Source organism: Cynocephalus volans, chromosome 7, assembly GCF_027409185.1.
Source record: "Cynocephalus volans isolate mCynVol1 chromosome 7, mCynVol1.pri, whole genome shotgun sequence".
NCBI lineage: Eukaryota > Metazoa > Chordata > Mammalia > Dermoptera > Cynocephalidae > Cynocephalus > Cynocephalus volans.
In genome coordinates, this window is record NC_084466.1 from 80,825,884 (window position 1) to 80,843,262 (window position 17,379).

General features: G+C 40.0%; 1 protein-coding gene across 3 annotated transcripts in view; it reads right to left on the reverse strand.

Annotated features, from left to right (window-relative positions):
• The window catches only part of MTUS2 (microtubule associated scaffold protein 2), a 404,860-nt gene that overhangs the window by 337,843 nt on the left and 49,638 nt on the right, over window positions 1-17,379 (reverse strand). Inside the window, exon 3 of one of the 3 annotated variants that reach the window (XM_063103094.1) lies at window positions 2,336-2,530. The exons of 1 other annotated variant lie outside the window; for it this stretch is intronic. In XM_063103094.1, coding sequence (XP_062959164.1) covers window positions 2,336-2,530 — 195 coding nt within the window. Of the gene's footprint in view, window positions 1-2,335; window positions 2,534-17,379 lie in introns of all 3 variants that reach the window. One more of the 3 variants, XM_063103093.1, reaches the window with a different exon arrangement.

Genomic DNA, 17,379 nt, shown 5'->3' on the forward strand with positions numbered 1-17,379 from the left:
TTTCAGCCCTGTCAAGTACATGCTATTTTACTTCACCCCATCATCAAAGCATCTGTTCACTAAAGAACAGAAACAAAAGTTTTCCTGACATTAGATCTAATAACAAGAATAGGTATAATGGTTTGTGCTATTCAGATATCAATTTAAATACTCATGAGGTTTTTCTGTGGTTTACCAGTGAAATACACATTTTATTTTATTTTATTTATTTATTTATTTAATTTATATATCGTAGGTTGCAGATAATTACAAATCGACTCTACATACTGTTTTTAAAAATAGGAAATTCTAAATAGAGTAAATATCAGACTAAATATGAAGTCTTTAAACTAGGAGTTACTCTCCTGGGCACTCAACAGCTCCCATCCCCTGGTGCTCAGGGGGTCCCTGCCTCCTATCCTTTGAAGCAGAGATAAGAAGAAATGCCTTGAGCACACTTCAAATTATTCTGTCCACACCTGTCAGCTCTTCTTTAGCAAAAGCTGATATTGTGGGGACACAGCTGAACTTGCCTGGAGATTGTTTGTTTGTTTGTTTGTTTGTTTGTGTGTGTTTGTTTTAAGGAATCAAAATCTTAACCCCTTCCTTGGAAAGACACATACAATATGAGATTTTTTTCTTTCATGCTTTCTCTAAGAGAAACATGTAACTAGAAATTTTATTACTGAAAAATAGTGACAAAGAGTTGCTCCTGTATTTCAAATTTTTCAAACTGTTAAGATGCATAAGCACATCTAAAACATGGGTTACACATTTGCAAATACAGCTGACCCTTGAAAAACACAGGTCTGAACTGCAAAGGTTCACTTACACATGGACTTTTTTCAATAGCTGTTATACAGTACTATAAAAGTATTTTCTCTTCCTTATGATTTTCTTAACAACATATTCTCTTCTCTAGCTTACTTTATTGTAAGAACACAGTACATAATACACATAACCAAAAATATGTGTTAATCAATTGTTTATGTTAAAGATAAGGTTTCCAGTCAACATAGGCTATTAGTAGTTAAGTTTTGGGGGAGTCAAAAGTTATATGCAGATTTTCAACTGCGTGGAGGGGTTGACACCCCTAAGCCTCATGTTGTTCAAGGGTCAACTACAGTTCTTTATTAAATTTATGTTTCAGATTTTGAGATATCTACTGTGTAATGACATAATCCCTAATTACAGTGGTATCCCTAAAATGAATCCTTTGTGGAAGCAGGTCTAAGCTGCAGAACCTTTAGAAAACCAAGAGCAGAAAAAAAGAAAACACCTTTAGAAACTACCTAGAAACACATAAAGAAAAATGTCATGCATTACTTTTAGGAATAATTGGGTAGATCAATATTTCAAACTGTAAAGGTACAAATTTTCCACACATCACCTCTGTAAATCCAAGAAAGGAGAGAGAATGAACAAGCTTGGAAAAAGAAGACTGGGAAATGATAAATCTCTCTCTCTCTCTCTCTCTCTCTCTCTCTCTCTCTCTCTCATCTTACTCCAACCTGATTCAACTTCCATAATCCCTTCAAAACAGCTCTCTACATGGAAACCTCTAAGACTTTCCTAGCCCTCTGGCAAGTTCCAATAACTAGCATACGAGATTTCATGGCTTCACATCCAATCACAACTACTTTTAAATTGAAGGGGATGAGATGGTGTCCGATCATCAAAGGCTCAGCCAAATGGACAGCCTCCAGATCAGAAACAGTGGCTATTGCAACTTGCTCTGGAGGCCATTAATTCACACTTTAAAATACAGTCTGTAACCTCAGTCTCAGGAAACAGGCCTGGAGCAGCACTGTCTCAACTAATGGGGACCTTCCTGGACACAGACTTGAAGTTCAGCAGTACTTTCTATTTTAAACATCATTTAGTTAACTTTTAGAAATCCAGCCAAGTGCTCCACCAATGTTAAGGCATTACAGGTAATCACAGGTGACTAAATGATTCTTTCAGCTAATATTTAATATCTAATATGTTTCATGACAGCACAAGTTGGTAATGCTGTTCTTGGACCTTTCTTTGACTCCTTACCTAGAATCCATGAAGCAAAGAACTCCTGGGATCGGTTCCTGGATAAGTCATTTTCTAGATTGTAAGAAGAGCTTTAAAATCTTTTTCTACCACTTTAATTCCCCATAATTGACAAAAGGATAGTGCCAAATAGGCTGTCCTCTTTAGTAGATGATTAAAAAACAACAACGGTAGATTAAGTTAACTAACAAATTCTTAACTAATCACACAAAGAAAATGACAGTTACACAGGCACGCTGATTTATCTTTGGCACATGGTGTGGTCCGCAGGAGAGGCCTCAGGGACCAGGCCCTGCCCTCCCGCCCCACTTACGGGTGGCCGGCCGGCTCTGCTCAGGCTGCGTGCTGTCCGCGGACTGGGTGCTGGAGACTGAGGAGACGCTGGAGCTCCGGACAAAGCCAAACGCTGCCAGCTTGGCTGCGGGGAGACGTGAGTATCCAGGAGGACGAAGCCCAGATTTCGGTAGATTGGATTTTGCAGCATTTGAACCGGAGGCTTTCTTTAAATCTGCTAAAATAAAAATGAGCCCAAACCAAAAATATTATTCTCGGGTAATGACAAGATAGAGAAATGCCACAGATGGTGAATTCTAACCCAGCTCTACCATAAATATACTAAAATTAATCTGGTTGGGTCTGGTGTCAGCACATTTGCAAAAAAGTCTTTAATAGAAAACCCCTTACTGTGGGCCGGGTGCTTCAGAGGACTCAAAGAGGAGAATGGGCAGCCCCTGCCCTGGAGAAGTTCACAGGTTCATTAGGCAGATGAGTCAAGGACAGAAAAACAGCCCTATCATGAGGCCATAAGGAAATGTACAAAGTGCTTAGGACATTGAGTGGAAAGAGAACACTTGTTGAAAGTTACTCTAGATTTCTGAAATTGAGATACACCTTAAATTTCGACATACAATGGACAAAGAATCCTGGTGGCAAATATTCACTAGTGATTTTAAACCAGTGTCAGAAACACATACAGAGTTATCTTACTAAGCTTTTGTTGCAGGGATGAGGTGGAAAGAGTGTGGACTGCAACTAGCCAGGTTGAAATCTGAGCTCTCCCAATTACTAGCTGTGTAACCTCAAGCCATTGCCCTAACACTTAGAGCCAGTTTTCCCCAGTGTAAAGAACGGGGATGATAAAACTGGTCTCACAAATTTAGTGCAAGTGTCACTGCTTGTACCACAGAACTTGAAAGGCGCTCAACTAATGTTAAGTTCCATTTCTCCTTTTTCCATGATTTGCTTTCATGCTAGTTCAAACTTCAAAATTAGCTCCCAGATGTGTGCAAATCCAGCTTGTTTTGGAGTAATAACATATCAAGTTATAAGTCCAGCATTATCAGTACCACTGTGCTCTAAGTCCGAGCTGGGTTCTATCAATAGCAACTGCGATGACTGTCACAATGCTGCAAGAAGGCTCTCAGCACCAGAGACATCCAGGATATTGTCAACAAACACATGTTCTTTGATATGAAATTTAAAAGGCCCAATTTTCCTAATATTCTGTATAACTGTCCTCACTGAACCAGTTAACAACTTTCACCTGGGCATGCTTGTATACAGACCATTCCGTGGCATTCTTTTGCTACAGCTAGTGAATTCTTTATTATCTAGTGAAGATTAAATAGGTTTCAGATTAAACATAATTCAAACGACCCATTTGTAAAAAAAAAAAAAATCAATATCAAACAATCAATGAAAAAACTACATATTAGAAAGCATCTATGTTGGAAATATATACAGAACCCAATAGATGCCAGGCTGGCCCACAGAGAAGTGTCCCTTCCTCCCCCAGAAACTCCCACTGAAAGGAAAGCCATGGCCAGTTGTACGTCCAGGTGGAACAGAATTTGCACAGCTGTGGTTTCCTAACTCCTGGGTCAAGACTAGGACAAGGAGGAATCAAGTGAGCTCAGAAGGAAAAGGGAACAGGGAGCTGGGGCTGCAAATATTCCCAAATCAGGCCTGTCCTAACACTTGAAAAAAAAAAATGCTTAACTATGAAAAAGAAGAAATAATGCAAAGTTGAACAAAAATGCCTTCATATTCTTCTCATATCATTTTATATACTTTCAGATGATGTCCCCAGAACAGTGAAAGTGTCCCTATATGTCAGATAACAGTTTCACAATAAGTTCACACCAAAGTGATTTTGGATGATGTCTGCAGAACAGTAAAAAAGTTGCTAAAAATCAGATATAATTTCAATAATACGTATACACTAAGCCCATCACATTTTTATACTATTTTCAGTTATAATCTCCTTCTTAACCTAGTTAATTAATAAGTGACCTTAGATCACACAAAATCAAGTGAGAAAAACATTTTTAAAAATATTTTTTTTTGGACGCATATTTGGGGAAGAAGGAAAAGTCAGAATTCCTAATAGCACCTTGGCATGTGGTAAGCATTCATTTAATATTTACTAAAGAATGAAAACTAAGTATATTAAAGCATTACATAAGACAATCAAGCCACTGGACATGTTCAAAAACACCAACTTACTCTACCCTTACCTATATTAAATTATTGTTCATTTCATCAGTAGAAAAGTAGCAGTGGAGCATATAGAGAAAGAAGGATGGACAGCACCGGATTCCAAGCACACAGGAAGTAGGTCTCTTAAATGACTCCCTTTTATTTATTTATTTTTGATTACACCTATCTATGGGGTACAGAGTTGACTATCAGTGTTTGTGTACAGTATGTGATGATCAAATCAACATTATTAGCATGTTCAAAGTACAAATCATAATTATTCTTAATGTCCCTTACCCAACTGCTCCTTAACCCCCTTCCCGTCCCCCACCTCTAGTAACTATAAGTCTATTATCTCCTTCTGAAAGTTCAACAATTTATTGTGGTCTCCTTTCCTTCCTTCCTTTCCTTCCTTCCCTTCTGGTCGAGTTTGGACATACTGTCCCCTCCAAAACTCATGCAGAAATCTGATCCCCAATGTGGCAGTGTTGGAAACTGTTTGAGTCATGGGGGCAGATCTCTCACGAATGGATTAATGCTCTCCCTGGGGGTGGGGGGATTAATGAGTGAGTTCTCACTCTACTAGTTCCCGTGAGAGCTGGTTGTTTAAAAGACCCTGGTACGTCCTCTCTCTTGCTTGCTTCCTCTCTCCATGTGATCTGCTTGTATCCGCTGGCTGCCTGCCACTTTCTGCCATGAGCAGAAGCAGCCTGAGGCCCATGCCAGATGCAGCTGTCCCAGAATTGTAAGCCAAATAAACCTCTCTTCTTTATAAATTACCCAGTCTCAGGTATTTCTGTTATAGCAACACAAACAGAATAATACACCTTCCTTCCTTTCTTTGCTCTTAAGTGATTTTCTAGCTTTCTCTTTCCCCTAGTCCAGCTCTTCCTTTTAGTAAAGGCACATATTTGTGTGTGTGTGTGTGTGTGTGTGTGTGTGTGTGTGTGTGTGTGTGTGTGTGTGTTTGGCTACTTGCACCAACTCTGTGTGTACAATTTTTGTAAATTTAACGTAACCTGCACTATACAACAAGTTACTATATAATGGCCTTTCCTTGTACCAGATTAATCTCATGAACAGCATACACACCTTTGACGTTCAGAGGAGCAAGTCTTATTCATTTTTTACCATCAGCATCTAGCACAGTGGTTTCCACAATTTATTATTCAATACATATTTAGTTGAAGTCTACGTTAGCTAACTTGTACTACATTAATTTAGCCAACAGTATGAGTCAAATACCTTTACTCGTTTCTCTTCATGAGAGCTAGTCTGAAGTGAAGCTCAAAAGTCTGATTCTTAAACAAGCAACTCAGTGATTCTGATTCAGGTGGTCCCTGAACCATACTTTGAAAACTTGAACAGAAGATGCCAACCCACCCTGTGAAATAACTGCTTTCAGCTGATCTAATCAAATGTGCCTTAATTTAATCTTAGTTTCTCATAAAAGGGAATTATTTATAAAATTATGTAGTCCTTACCATTTCTCAAACAAGTCCAGTGTTATGGACTGAGCATTTGTGTCCCCTCAGAATTCATAGGTTGAAATCCTAACCTCCAACATGATGGTATTTGGAGGTGAGACCTTCGGGAGGTAATTAGGTCATTGACAGTGGAATCCTCATGAATGGAATTAGTGCCCTCGTAAGAAGAGGCCAGAGAGCCAGCTCACTCTTTCCACCATGAGAGGACGCGAGAAGACAGTCTTCAACCCTGATCTCAGACTTCCTGCCTCCAGAACCAGGAGAAACAAATTCCTGTTTTTTTTATGCCGCCCAGTCAATGGTATTTTGTTACACTAGCCTGAACTAACACATGCAGCATGTCAGAGAAATAAATTCTTCCAAGTATTTAGTGTCCTTGGACTGTTCACGAACATAGACTCTAACAGAAATAATAATGTATCAAGGGCATAATAAGCCCTCAGTAAACAAATCAGTTACTGATATTATAAGAAAGCTGAGGTGAAACATAAAAAAGACAATTTCCAGAATGGTGGCATGAAGAGCCCCATGGACATTATCCAGTGAAATAACTGGTGAAAATGATTTTCTTAAAAATAATAACTGTCTAAAGTCTCTGGAAATTCATCAAGTCAAAGGAATACCTGCACTCCCATGTTTATCGCAGCTCTATTTACAATAGTCAAGATATGGAAACAACCTGAGTGTTCATTGACAAAGAACTAGATAAGGAAAACATGGTATATATACACCATGGAATACTACTCTGCCATAAAAAAAGAATGAAATTCTAACCGACTACAATGTATATTGAGCAGTTAAAATAAAATAAATATATCAAAATAAAAAAGAATGGAATTCTGCCATTCATAGCAACATGGATGAGCTTGGAGAAAATTGTGTTGAGTGAAATAAGCCAGGCACAGAGGGGAAAATACTGCATGTCCTCACTCATAGGTGGGAGCTAAGAAAGAAGGAAGGAAGGAAAGACCACAGTGGTGCATTGGACTTACAGAGGAAGACAGCATACCTAGGGTTGTGGAGTGGGATGGGGCGAGAAAGAAGGGGACGGAGGTCGGGGATTAATTGGGTGGAGGATGCAGGGAATAATCACAGTTTGTGGTAATGGCCATGCTGATAGTATTGATCTGGGCATCACATCTTGGGCACAAGTGGTGATGGTCAGCTTTATACCCCATGAATATGCATAATTAATTTTTTTAAAGTCTCAGGAAATTGTTCTAAGAGCATATAGCACATAAAGAAACATTTATATAAGAGAATCTGCTAAATCTCAGTGAAAACAGTGAGATTCACTGGCACTTGAGCCATGACCCACCCCTTTCTTCCTTTACCCCACCCTACCATCACAGCATGACGGAAGGTCCACTCCAGATGGAGGTGGCCAAAAATATGGGTTTCTTCTCCTTGGGGTTAGGGGCTATGGTATCCCTGAGATGGACGGACCACCACTATTGTTTTGGTTGAAACATAATTGATTGTACATATCTGTGGGGGTACCGCATTAAATATCAATACCTGTCTACAGTATGTCATGCTCAAATCAGGATAATTAGTATATTCAACATTACAGAATTATTAGAATCATTTTGTGGCCCTGTACTAATTTGTTTCTATTCCTCTCCACTTCTCCACCTCTGGTAACCTCCGTTCTGTTCTCTCCTTTTGAAAGTTCAGTGTATTATTGTGATTTTTTGTCTTTCTTTTATTAGTTATTTTATTTTATATTTTTTAGCTCCCACTTATGAGTGAGGACATGTGGTATTTCTCTTTCTGTGCCTGGTTTATTTCATTTAACATAATTTTCTCTAAGTTCATCCACGTTGCTGCGAATGGCAAAATTTCATTATTTTTTACAGCAGAGTAGTAATCCATTTTGTATATACACTATATTTTCCTTATCCAGTCATACATATAGGGACATTTAGGTTTCCCACTCTTGGCTATTGTAAATAGAGCTACAATAAATATGGGAGTGCAAGTATCCCTTTGACATGATGATTTTCCTTCCTTTGAGTATATACCCAGCAGTGGGATTGCTGGGTTGTATGGCAGCTCTATCTGTAGTTGTTTGAGGAACCTCCATACTGTTTTCCATAATGACTGCACTAACTTATAATCCCACCCATGGTGTAGGAGGGTTCCCTTTTCTATGCATCCTCACCAGTATTTATTTTCTTTCTTTTTGATAATACCTAGTCTCACATGAGATGATATCTCAATGTGGTTTTGATTTGCATTTCCCTGATGCTTAGTGATGTTGAGCATTTTTTCATGTGTCTGTTGGCCATTTGTATATCATCCTTTGGGAAATACACATTCAGCTCCTTTGTCCATTTTTTGATCAGGTTACTTGTTTTGTTCAGTTTTTACTATTAAGTTGTTTAAGTTCCCTGTATATTCTGGATACTAATCCCTTAATGCATGGTTAGCAAATATTTTCTCCCATTCTGTAGCTTGTCTTTTCACTCTGTTGTTTCTTTTGTTGTGCAGAAGCTTTTTAATTTAATATAATCCCATTTATTTATCTTTTCTGTTATTGTCTATGTTTTGGGGGTCATATTCATAAAGTCTTTGCCCAGTCCTATTTCCTCAAGTGTTTCCCCTATGTTGTCTTTTAGCACTTTTATTGTGCCAGGTCTTATATTCAAGTCTTTAATCCATTTTGAGTTGATTTTGGTATATGGCAAGAGGTACAGAGTCTAGTTTCATTCTTCTACATATGGATGTTCAGTTTTCCCAGCACTATTTGTTGAAGAGGCTGTCTTTTCCCCAGTGTGTGTTCTTGGTGCCTTTGTTGAAGATGAGTTGGCTGTAAGTATGTGGGTTGATTTCTGGGGTCTCTATTCTGTTCCACTAGTCCAAGTGTCTGTTTTCACACCAGTTCCATGGTGTTTTGGTTACTATTGCTTTCTGGTATAATTTGAGATCATATAGTGTTACGCCTCTCGCTTTTTTTTTTTTTTTTTTTTTTTTTTTTACCCTCAGGATTGCATTGGCTATTGGGGGCCCTGTGTTGTTGTATATGAATGTTAGGATTATTTTTTGTCTATTTCTGTGAACAATGGCATTGGTATTTTTATGGGGATTGCACTGAATCTGTTGATTTCTTTGGGTAGTATGGACATTTTCACAATGTCGTTGATTCTTCCAACACAAGAACATGGAATGTCTTTCCATCTTTTTGTCTCCTCATTAATTTCTTTCAGCAGTGATTTGTCATTCCCATTGTAGAGATTTTTCATCTCGGTTAAATTTATTCGTAGATATTTTATTTTTTGGTGACTATTATAAATGGCCTTGCTTTCCTAATTTCTTTTTCTGCTAGTTTGCAGTTGGAATATAAAAATGCTACTGATTTTTGCATGTTGATTTTTTATCCTTCAAGTTTACCAAAATCATTTATTAGCTCTAAGATTTTTTTGGTAGAGTCTTTCAGTTTTCCTATATATAGAATCACGTCATCTACAAACAGGAACAATTTGACTTCATCTTTTCCAGGTTGGGTGCCCTTTCTTTCTGTCTCTTGCCTGATTGCTATGACTAGTACTTCTAATATTATGTTAATAGAAGTAGTGAGACTGGGCATCCTTGTTTTGTTCCTGTTATTAAAGCAAAGGCTTTCAGCTTTTCCTCACTCAGGATGATATTGGCAGTGGGTTTCTCTTATATGGCTTTTATTGTGTTGAAATATTTTCTTATACACCTAATTTGCTGAGAGTCTTAATCATGAAGGGATGTTGAGTTTTGTCAAATGCTTTTTCTGCATCTATTGAGATAGTCATATGGATTTTGTCCTTAATTTTGTTGATATGGTGTATCACACTTATTGTCCTGTGTATGGTGAACCATCCTTGCATCCCTGAGATGAATCCCACTTGATCATGGTGTATAATTTTTTTGATATGTTGCTGTATCCCGTTTGCTAATATTCTGTTGAGGATTTTTGCATCTATATTGATCAAAGATATTGGTCTGTAGTTTTCTTTTTTGTGTGTGTCTGTGTCTTGTTTTGGTATCGGGGTGATGCTGGCCTCATAGGATGAGTTTGGGAGAATGGCCTCTGTTTCAATTTTTTGGAATAGTTTGAAGAGAACTGGTATTTATTCCTCTTTAAATGTTTTGTAGAATTCAGCAATAAAGCCATCTGGTTGGGCTTTTCTCTGTTGGGAGACTGCTAGTTACTGCTTCAATCTTGTTGCTTGTTACTGATCTGTTGAGGTTTTCTATGTCTTCTTGGTTCAGTCTTGGTAGTTTATATGTGTCCAGAAATTTACCTGTTTCCTCCAGGTTTTCAAACTTGTTGACATATAGTTGTTTATAATAGTCTCTAATGATTCTTCATCCTGATAGTTTATATGTGTCCAGAAATTTACCTGTTTCCTCCAGGTTTTCAAACTTGTTGACATATAGTTGTTTATAATAGTCTCTAATGATTCTTCATCCTTTCTATTTTTTTTTTTTTTTTTTTTGGCATTTGGCTGGTATGCAGATCCAAACCCTTGACCTTGGTGTTACAAAGCTGTGCTCTAAACAACTGAGCTAACCAGTGAGACCCAATTGTATTTCTGTGTTATCAGTTGTAATGTCTCCTCTTTCATTTCTGACTTTGTTATTTGGGTCTTCTATCCTTTTTTTAGTTAGCCTAGCTAATTGTCTGTTTTGCTTTTCTTCTCAATGTTTCATTGATCTTTTGTATCATTTTTTGGGTCTCTATTTCATTTAATTCTGCTCTTAATTAATTCTTTTCGTCTACTAGTTTTTGGATTGGATTGTTCTTGTTTTTCTAGTACTTTGAGATATAGCATTAAGTTGTTTATTTGAAATCTTTCTGTTCTTTCAATGTAAGCATTTATTGCAATAAATTTTCCTCTTAGTACTGCTTTTGCTGTATCTCACAAGTTTGTGTATTATGTGCCTTTATTTTCATTAGTTTCAAAAAATTTTGATTTCCTATTTAAATTCTTCTTGGGCCCATATGTCATGCACGAGCATGTTGTTAAATTTCCATGTGTTTGTGCAGTTTCCAGAGTTTCACTTGTTATTGATTTCTAGTTTCAATCTGTTGTAGTCTGAAAAGATACTTGAAATGATTTCAAGTTTGTTTTAATTTCTTGAGACTTGATTTGTGGGCCAACCTGTGGTGTATCCTGGAGAATATTCCATGTGCTGATGAGAAGAATGTATTTCTGTAGTTCTTGGTTGAAAAGTTCTGTACATATCTGCCAAGTCCAACTGGTCTAATGTGTAGTTTAAATCTTGTGTTTCTCTGTTGGTTGGTTGCCTAGATGATCTTTCCAACATTGAGAGAGGTATGTTCAGGTCCCCAACTATTATTGTATTCTGGTCTATCTCTTTCTTTAGGTCTAACACTGTTTGCTCTATATATCTGGGTGCTCTAGTGCAGGGTGCATATATATTTATGATTGTTTTGTCCTCTTGCTGGATAGATCCCTTTATCATTATATAATGGCCTTGTTTCTTTTTATGGTTTTTGGTTTAAAGTCTGTTTTATCCAATATAAGAATAGCTACACCTGCTTGTTTTTGGTTTCCATTTGCATGGTATATCTTTTTCCATCTCTTCACTTTTAATTTGTGTGTCTTTACAGGTGAGGTGAGTCTCCGGAAGACAGTATGTAGTTGGGTCTAGCTTTTTAATCCAATCATCAGTCTGTCCTTTGAATGGGAAATTTAAGCCTTTTACATTTAGGGTATTGTCTGAGTTCTGAGATTCAATTGCTTTTCTCATGATTGATTTAAATATCCTATTCTTTTCCTTCCCTTTTATTATTTGTCTTCAGTGTTTGTTGTTTTTTGTGGTAGTATGGTATAGTTTCCTCCTTTCTCATTTGCATATCTGTTCTACCAGTGCTTTTCTTGTGTATTCATGGTGGTGATTATCGGTTTTTGTGTTCCAGGTGCAGGACTCTGACAAGAATTTCTTGTGGAGCTGGTCATGTGGTGGTGAACTCCCACAGCTGTTGTTTGTCTGGGAAGTATCCTCTTTCCCCTTCATTTCCAAAGGATAGCCTTATCAGGTCTAGTTTTCTTAAGGGCAGTTTTTTCTTTTAGTACTTTGAATATATCTTCCCATTTTCTTCTGGCCTGTAGGGTTTCTGCTGAGAAGTCTGCTGTTAGTCTGATGGAGATTTCCTTATAGGTGACTTGATTTTTCCCTCTGTGTTTTTAGGATTCTCTCATTGTCTTTGACTCTTGACAGCTTGACTACAGTGTGTCTCAGAGAGGACCTTTTGGATTGAAACTGTTTGGGGATCTTTGAGCCTCTTGGATCTAGAAATCCAATACCTGGGAAGTTTTCCACTATTAATTCACTGAATAGGTTTTCAAAGCCTTTTCCTTTCTCCTCCCCTTCTGGAACACCCATGATTCAGATGTTTGTGCACTTAAGGTTGTTTGCTAGTTCACTTAGATTTTCTTCATTTTTAAAATTCTTTTTTATTCTTTCTTTTTGTCTGCTTTAGTCATTTCAAAAAGACTATCTTTGAGACTGGAAATTCTTTCTTCTGCTTGCTCTAGCCTGCTGCTTACACTCTCAATTTTAGTTTTTATTTCACTGAATGAGTCAGTTCCAGGAGTTCTGCTACATTCTTTATTATGATATTTATCTCTGTAAATTTCCTGTTTCATCTCCTGGATTGTTTTTCTCATTTTGTTGTGTTGTCTTCATCTTGTATTTCACCGAGTTTCTTTAAGATCATTACTTGGAATTCCCTTTCAGACATTTCAAGTGTTTCCTTTTGTATGTGGTCTGGTATTTGAAAATTATAGTTTTCCTTTGGTGGTGTCATAATTTCTTGTTTTGTCCTATTTTTAGTATCCCTGTGTTGATGCCTAGTCATCTGCTGGTTGTTTCCGTTATTACTCAGGGGTGGCTTCTGAGGAGACAGACTCCATCCTGTAGATTTGTTATATTGTTGGACGGGGTGTTTTAGTTTGGGTTCCAGGTATACTCAGTAGTTTCAGTAGTTCTGGGTAGACTCAGTTGTTCTGTGGGACACTAGCAGCTATGTCTGTTGTTGGGGCTGCATTCTCGTGGATGGGGACTGTGTGAGTAGCTGGGGCACCTGGGGCCATGCAGACAGCTGGATAGTTGGGCCCACGTGTGCAGGTGGGACCATGTGGGTGGCTGTGGCAGCTGGGACTGAATGGGTGGCTGGATGTCTGGGGTTGTGCCGATGGCCAGGATGGCTGGGGCCACACAGGTGGCTGGATGGCTGGGCCCACATAGGAGGGTGGGGCTGTGCAGGCAGCTAGACAGCAGAGCCTACATTGGCAGATAGGGCCACATGGGCAGATAGGTGGTTGGGGTCATGTGGATGGTTGAGGTCAGTGGGTGTGTCGGGCCCCAGTGGCAGCCAGGTGGTTGAGGTAACATGGGCAACCAGGGCTGCACAGGCAGCTGGAAGGCTAGAGATGCATGGCATGGGCTGTGCAGTAAGGTGTGCTGTGTAGGATGAACTTGTGTGGGGAGAAGGGCCACAGCTCTAGGACTAAACAATGGCACAGAAAATGGAAGGTGGAAGGCCAGGCTCGGATAGAAGCAGGGGGAAAGTTACTGCTGAGAAGTGCTCACAGCCAAGTCGATTCTCTATGCTGCAAGGGAGAATTCCTCCTGACTGATCCTGGTTTAGAAGATGTGGTGGCAGCTGAAGCCACATGCCCTTTTCTCCTCTACACCATCCTGCTTGGTTTTCATGCTACACAGGGTCCTCACGGGGCTTCCATTGCTCTCCCACACTCTACCACTAATGCTCTTCCCTGTATTTAGTTGTCCTTTCCTTGCTCTGGTCCCTCTCTGTGGAAGGATTGCACATTGGCCACCTCTATTCCAGTACCTTGCCCTGCCTGGAATCCACCACTATTTTGCCTCTCTACCAGACCCCCAGCTCCATGTTGCAGAGGAAACATTACATGCAAGTGTGGTTAAGAGGTCAGGGGACCTGTCCTTCACCCAACTTCCATTGATAAGGCAGAGGCACTACCCTAGGCACAGCAGGTCAAAAAATATTGGGGTCCCAATTACCACTGCCCTTGCTTACTTGTAGGCTAGAGGTTCAACACCAGGAGAGGTAAAGAGAGAAGACTAGAGGCTACTGCCACTACCATCCCACTTATAAACCAGGAGTGTCAATCCAAGAGAATCAGGCCCCTGTCCCCACGACAGCACCAGAGTTGTGACTAAGAGATTTTGCTCAAGAGTAGAGGACAGCCATAAACCTGATATCACTGAAGTCCTCTGCAAAGGAATTGACTTTATTTGGAACAAACTGTGGCGGAAGTTCCAGCCTAAGGGCATTCTTGAAAATAATGGAAATTCTGATGGTAATCAATTAGAAGAAGGCTGGTAGCTCCATGAAAGCAAGATAATAAACTGTGGGTAAGCTAGTTTACCTGACAGAACTAAGGAAAGAGCTAAGAAGAGCCATTCAGGGGTCAGGACTAACCTCACAGAGTAGCTTCAAAAAGGGGCCTTAATTTAACTGGATCAGACTGTGGAATAATTTATGCCATAGGGCATTGTAGAAAATGATAGAGCAATCAGCCAGCCATTAGTGGAGCCCGACAGGGGGTGTGATACCAAAGGGAGAAAAACAGCTTAACAGAGAGCAGGGAGAGAGATGGTCCAAAACAGTCTTGCTAAAACACCATCAGTGTGATTTTGCACATGCCCAAGGCTATGACCTCTATGGAGTGACACCAGTGACTTCAAAATACAGGGGAAATAGGCTTTACTAAAGTAGACCAATTGAGTCACTAAATAAATAAATAAGCAAACAACAAGCCCCAGAGAAAAAAGGAGGTGATCAGTAGCCAGAGATGCTACGACATATTATCTGAAATGCCCTGCTCCCCCCAGAGACCTCAATTATGTCAGTAATAAGGCTTTTCATGTCCTCTTGGGGTAAGTGTGTGGCACCTTCATTCTCCGCTACGAAAGTGGAGCACCTAAGGGTTTTCCCTTTTGTCATCTAAGGTAGCTGTGCAATAATTCATTGCTAAAGTTTCAATTAATGTGAGAACCTGAGTATTTGGGTTGTTGTTTTTTTTTAATTTGTATTAATTTTACTTATACCAAAGTGTTTGAAAGTAAGGAATGCACTGCTGCTGGACTATAAAGCTACTTTATAAAAAGCTCCTCATAATATTTAACTTTGCTTTACTACTAATTCAAACTACCTAAATATTTTCCCAATACTAAAAGGGAATCCAAGCCAAATTTGGGTTATGGGTCCATCTATATCTTCAGGGTGGCTACAAAAGGAATAAATTTAACAAAATATAAAACTTATATTCTGAAAACTATATAACACTGTTGAAAGAAATTAACGAAAACATAAACAAATGGAAAGCCATCCCATGTTCATGAATTAGAAAACTTAATAATGTTAACGTGGCAATACTTCCCAAATTTATTTCCAGATTCAATGTAATCCCTATTTAAAATCCCAGTTGGGACTTTCCAGTCAAGATGGCAGAATAGATGGTCTCCAGCATCACTCTCTCCCACAATTCAACCAATTTACAACTATAAAAAAGCAACAACTGCCAAGTGGGGCCACTAGAGCTCAGGGGAGGTGGAGGAGAGACTTACAGAGTTCATGAAGGTGGGAGAAGCCATGATGAGAGAAAGAAAAAACCACTCTGACCATTTCTAATCCTGGACAATTCCAGGCTGGAGCCGCCGACTGCTCAGAGCAGGAGCTGGCAAAAGTTGCAGCTGTGCCCTTTGGATGAAATTGCTTGGAGGCAGTCGGGGAGAAGAGGGCCTTGGTGGCCCCCAGGCCAGCAAGACCACTAACAGGGTTCCCGTGGACCCACATAGGAGGGAGGAACCACAACAACTGGAAAAAAGGAGCCACTCAGAGGCCAGTGAGTCATCACAAGGGACCAGAGCACGGCCCGGCCCGTGGGGAGTGTTTGGAGCATGGGTGGTGGGGGAGACAGGCCCACCAGGAGAACACTGGGGCACAGCAAGGACGACTGATCTGCACCCCTATCAGTGTAAGACCACTCAGAGGAGACTGGTCAGGAATGCAGAATTGCATGGGGTGCAGTTTGCTGAAAAAGACTTAGGTCCAGACCAGAGTTCACTGGATCTCACTAGACCAAGAAGCACCTATAAGGTTTTAAACCATTAAACCTGAGCATCACAAAAAGCCTTCCCCAGGGAATCAGCAGCAAAGCAGCAATTTAGCTCAACCACAGAGCTCAAGTGCTGGTTCCCACAGGAAGCTCCCCCATTTTGGAAGTAAGCAAAGGACAGCAAATTAGTTCCAGTGCAGGGTTTAAGTGGTGGGAACAGCAAATAATCCAACACAGAACTGAAAGAAAAAACAAAGTACCCACAACCAGAGACAAAGTTTGATATTAACTATTAAAGGTCTCATTTCACCAAAGAAGACCTGTAACACCTAGAAGGACCAGAAGTCCCCTGGGCTACCAAGCCAGAAAGAAGGGAGGGCCAGGGACCTCAGCCACACACCCACAACATGTGCAACCACCCCAGTGACAACCACTGAGCCACCACACAAAGTGCCCCAGGGTCTTCCAATCTGGGGCAGTAGTGGGGCCAAGCGCCTTGGCCACAGCCCCGTCACTCACAACCAGCCCAGAGATGACCACCAAGCCACCACAGGAAGAGCCCCAGGCTCTCCCAATCCAGGGCCGGGGAGGGCCAAGGGCCTTGGCCATGCCCCCCTGAAACATGCAGCCAGCCCAGTGACAACCACCAACCTGCAACAAGAAGGGCCCTGGGCTCCCAAGCTGAGGTGGTGGGGGGTGAGGGCTTTGCCACACCCCTCTGACATCTGCACCCAGCGCGGCAATGACTAGGCCACCACTGGAAGTCCCCTGGTCTCCCCTCTGGGAATGAGGAGGTTGCCCCTCCTCCTTCCTCCTCCTTCCATCCCATTCCCTTCCCCTTTCTCCTTTCTCCCTCCCTCCCAACTGCTCCACAACATCATAGAATGTGAAAAAATAATAATATTAACTTTTAAAAAGCCAAAAATAAAAATAAAAACAAATAATACTATACTGCAAAAAAATAAAATAAAATAAAATGAAATAAAATCCCAGTTGGCTTCTCTGCAGAAATTGACAAACTCATCTAAAATTCATATGGAAATTCAAAAGACACAGAATAGCCAAAATAACCTTGAAAAACAAGAACAAATTTGGAGGATTCACAATTCCCAATTTCAAAATTTAGTATAAAGCTATAGTAATCAAGACGGTGTAGTGCAAGCATAAAGATAAACACGTAGCTCAGTTGAACAGAACTGAGATTCCAGAAATAAACCCAATAGTTGTGTCAACTAAAATTCATCGAGACTTCCAGGACCATTAAAAGGGGAAAGAATAGTTTTCTT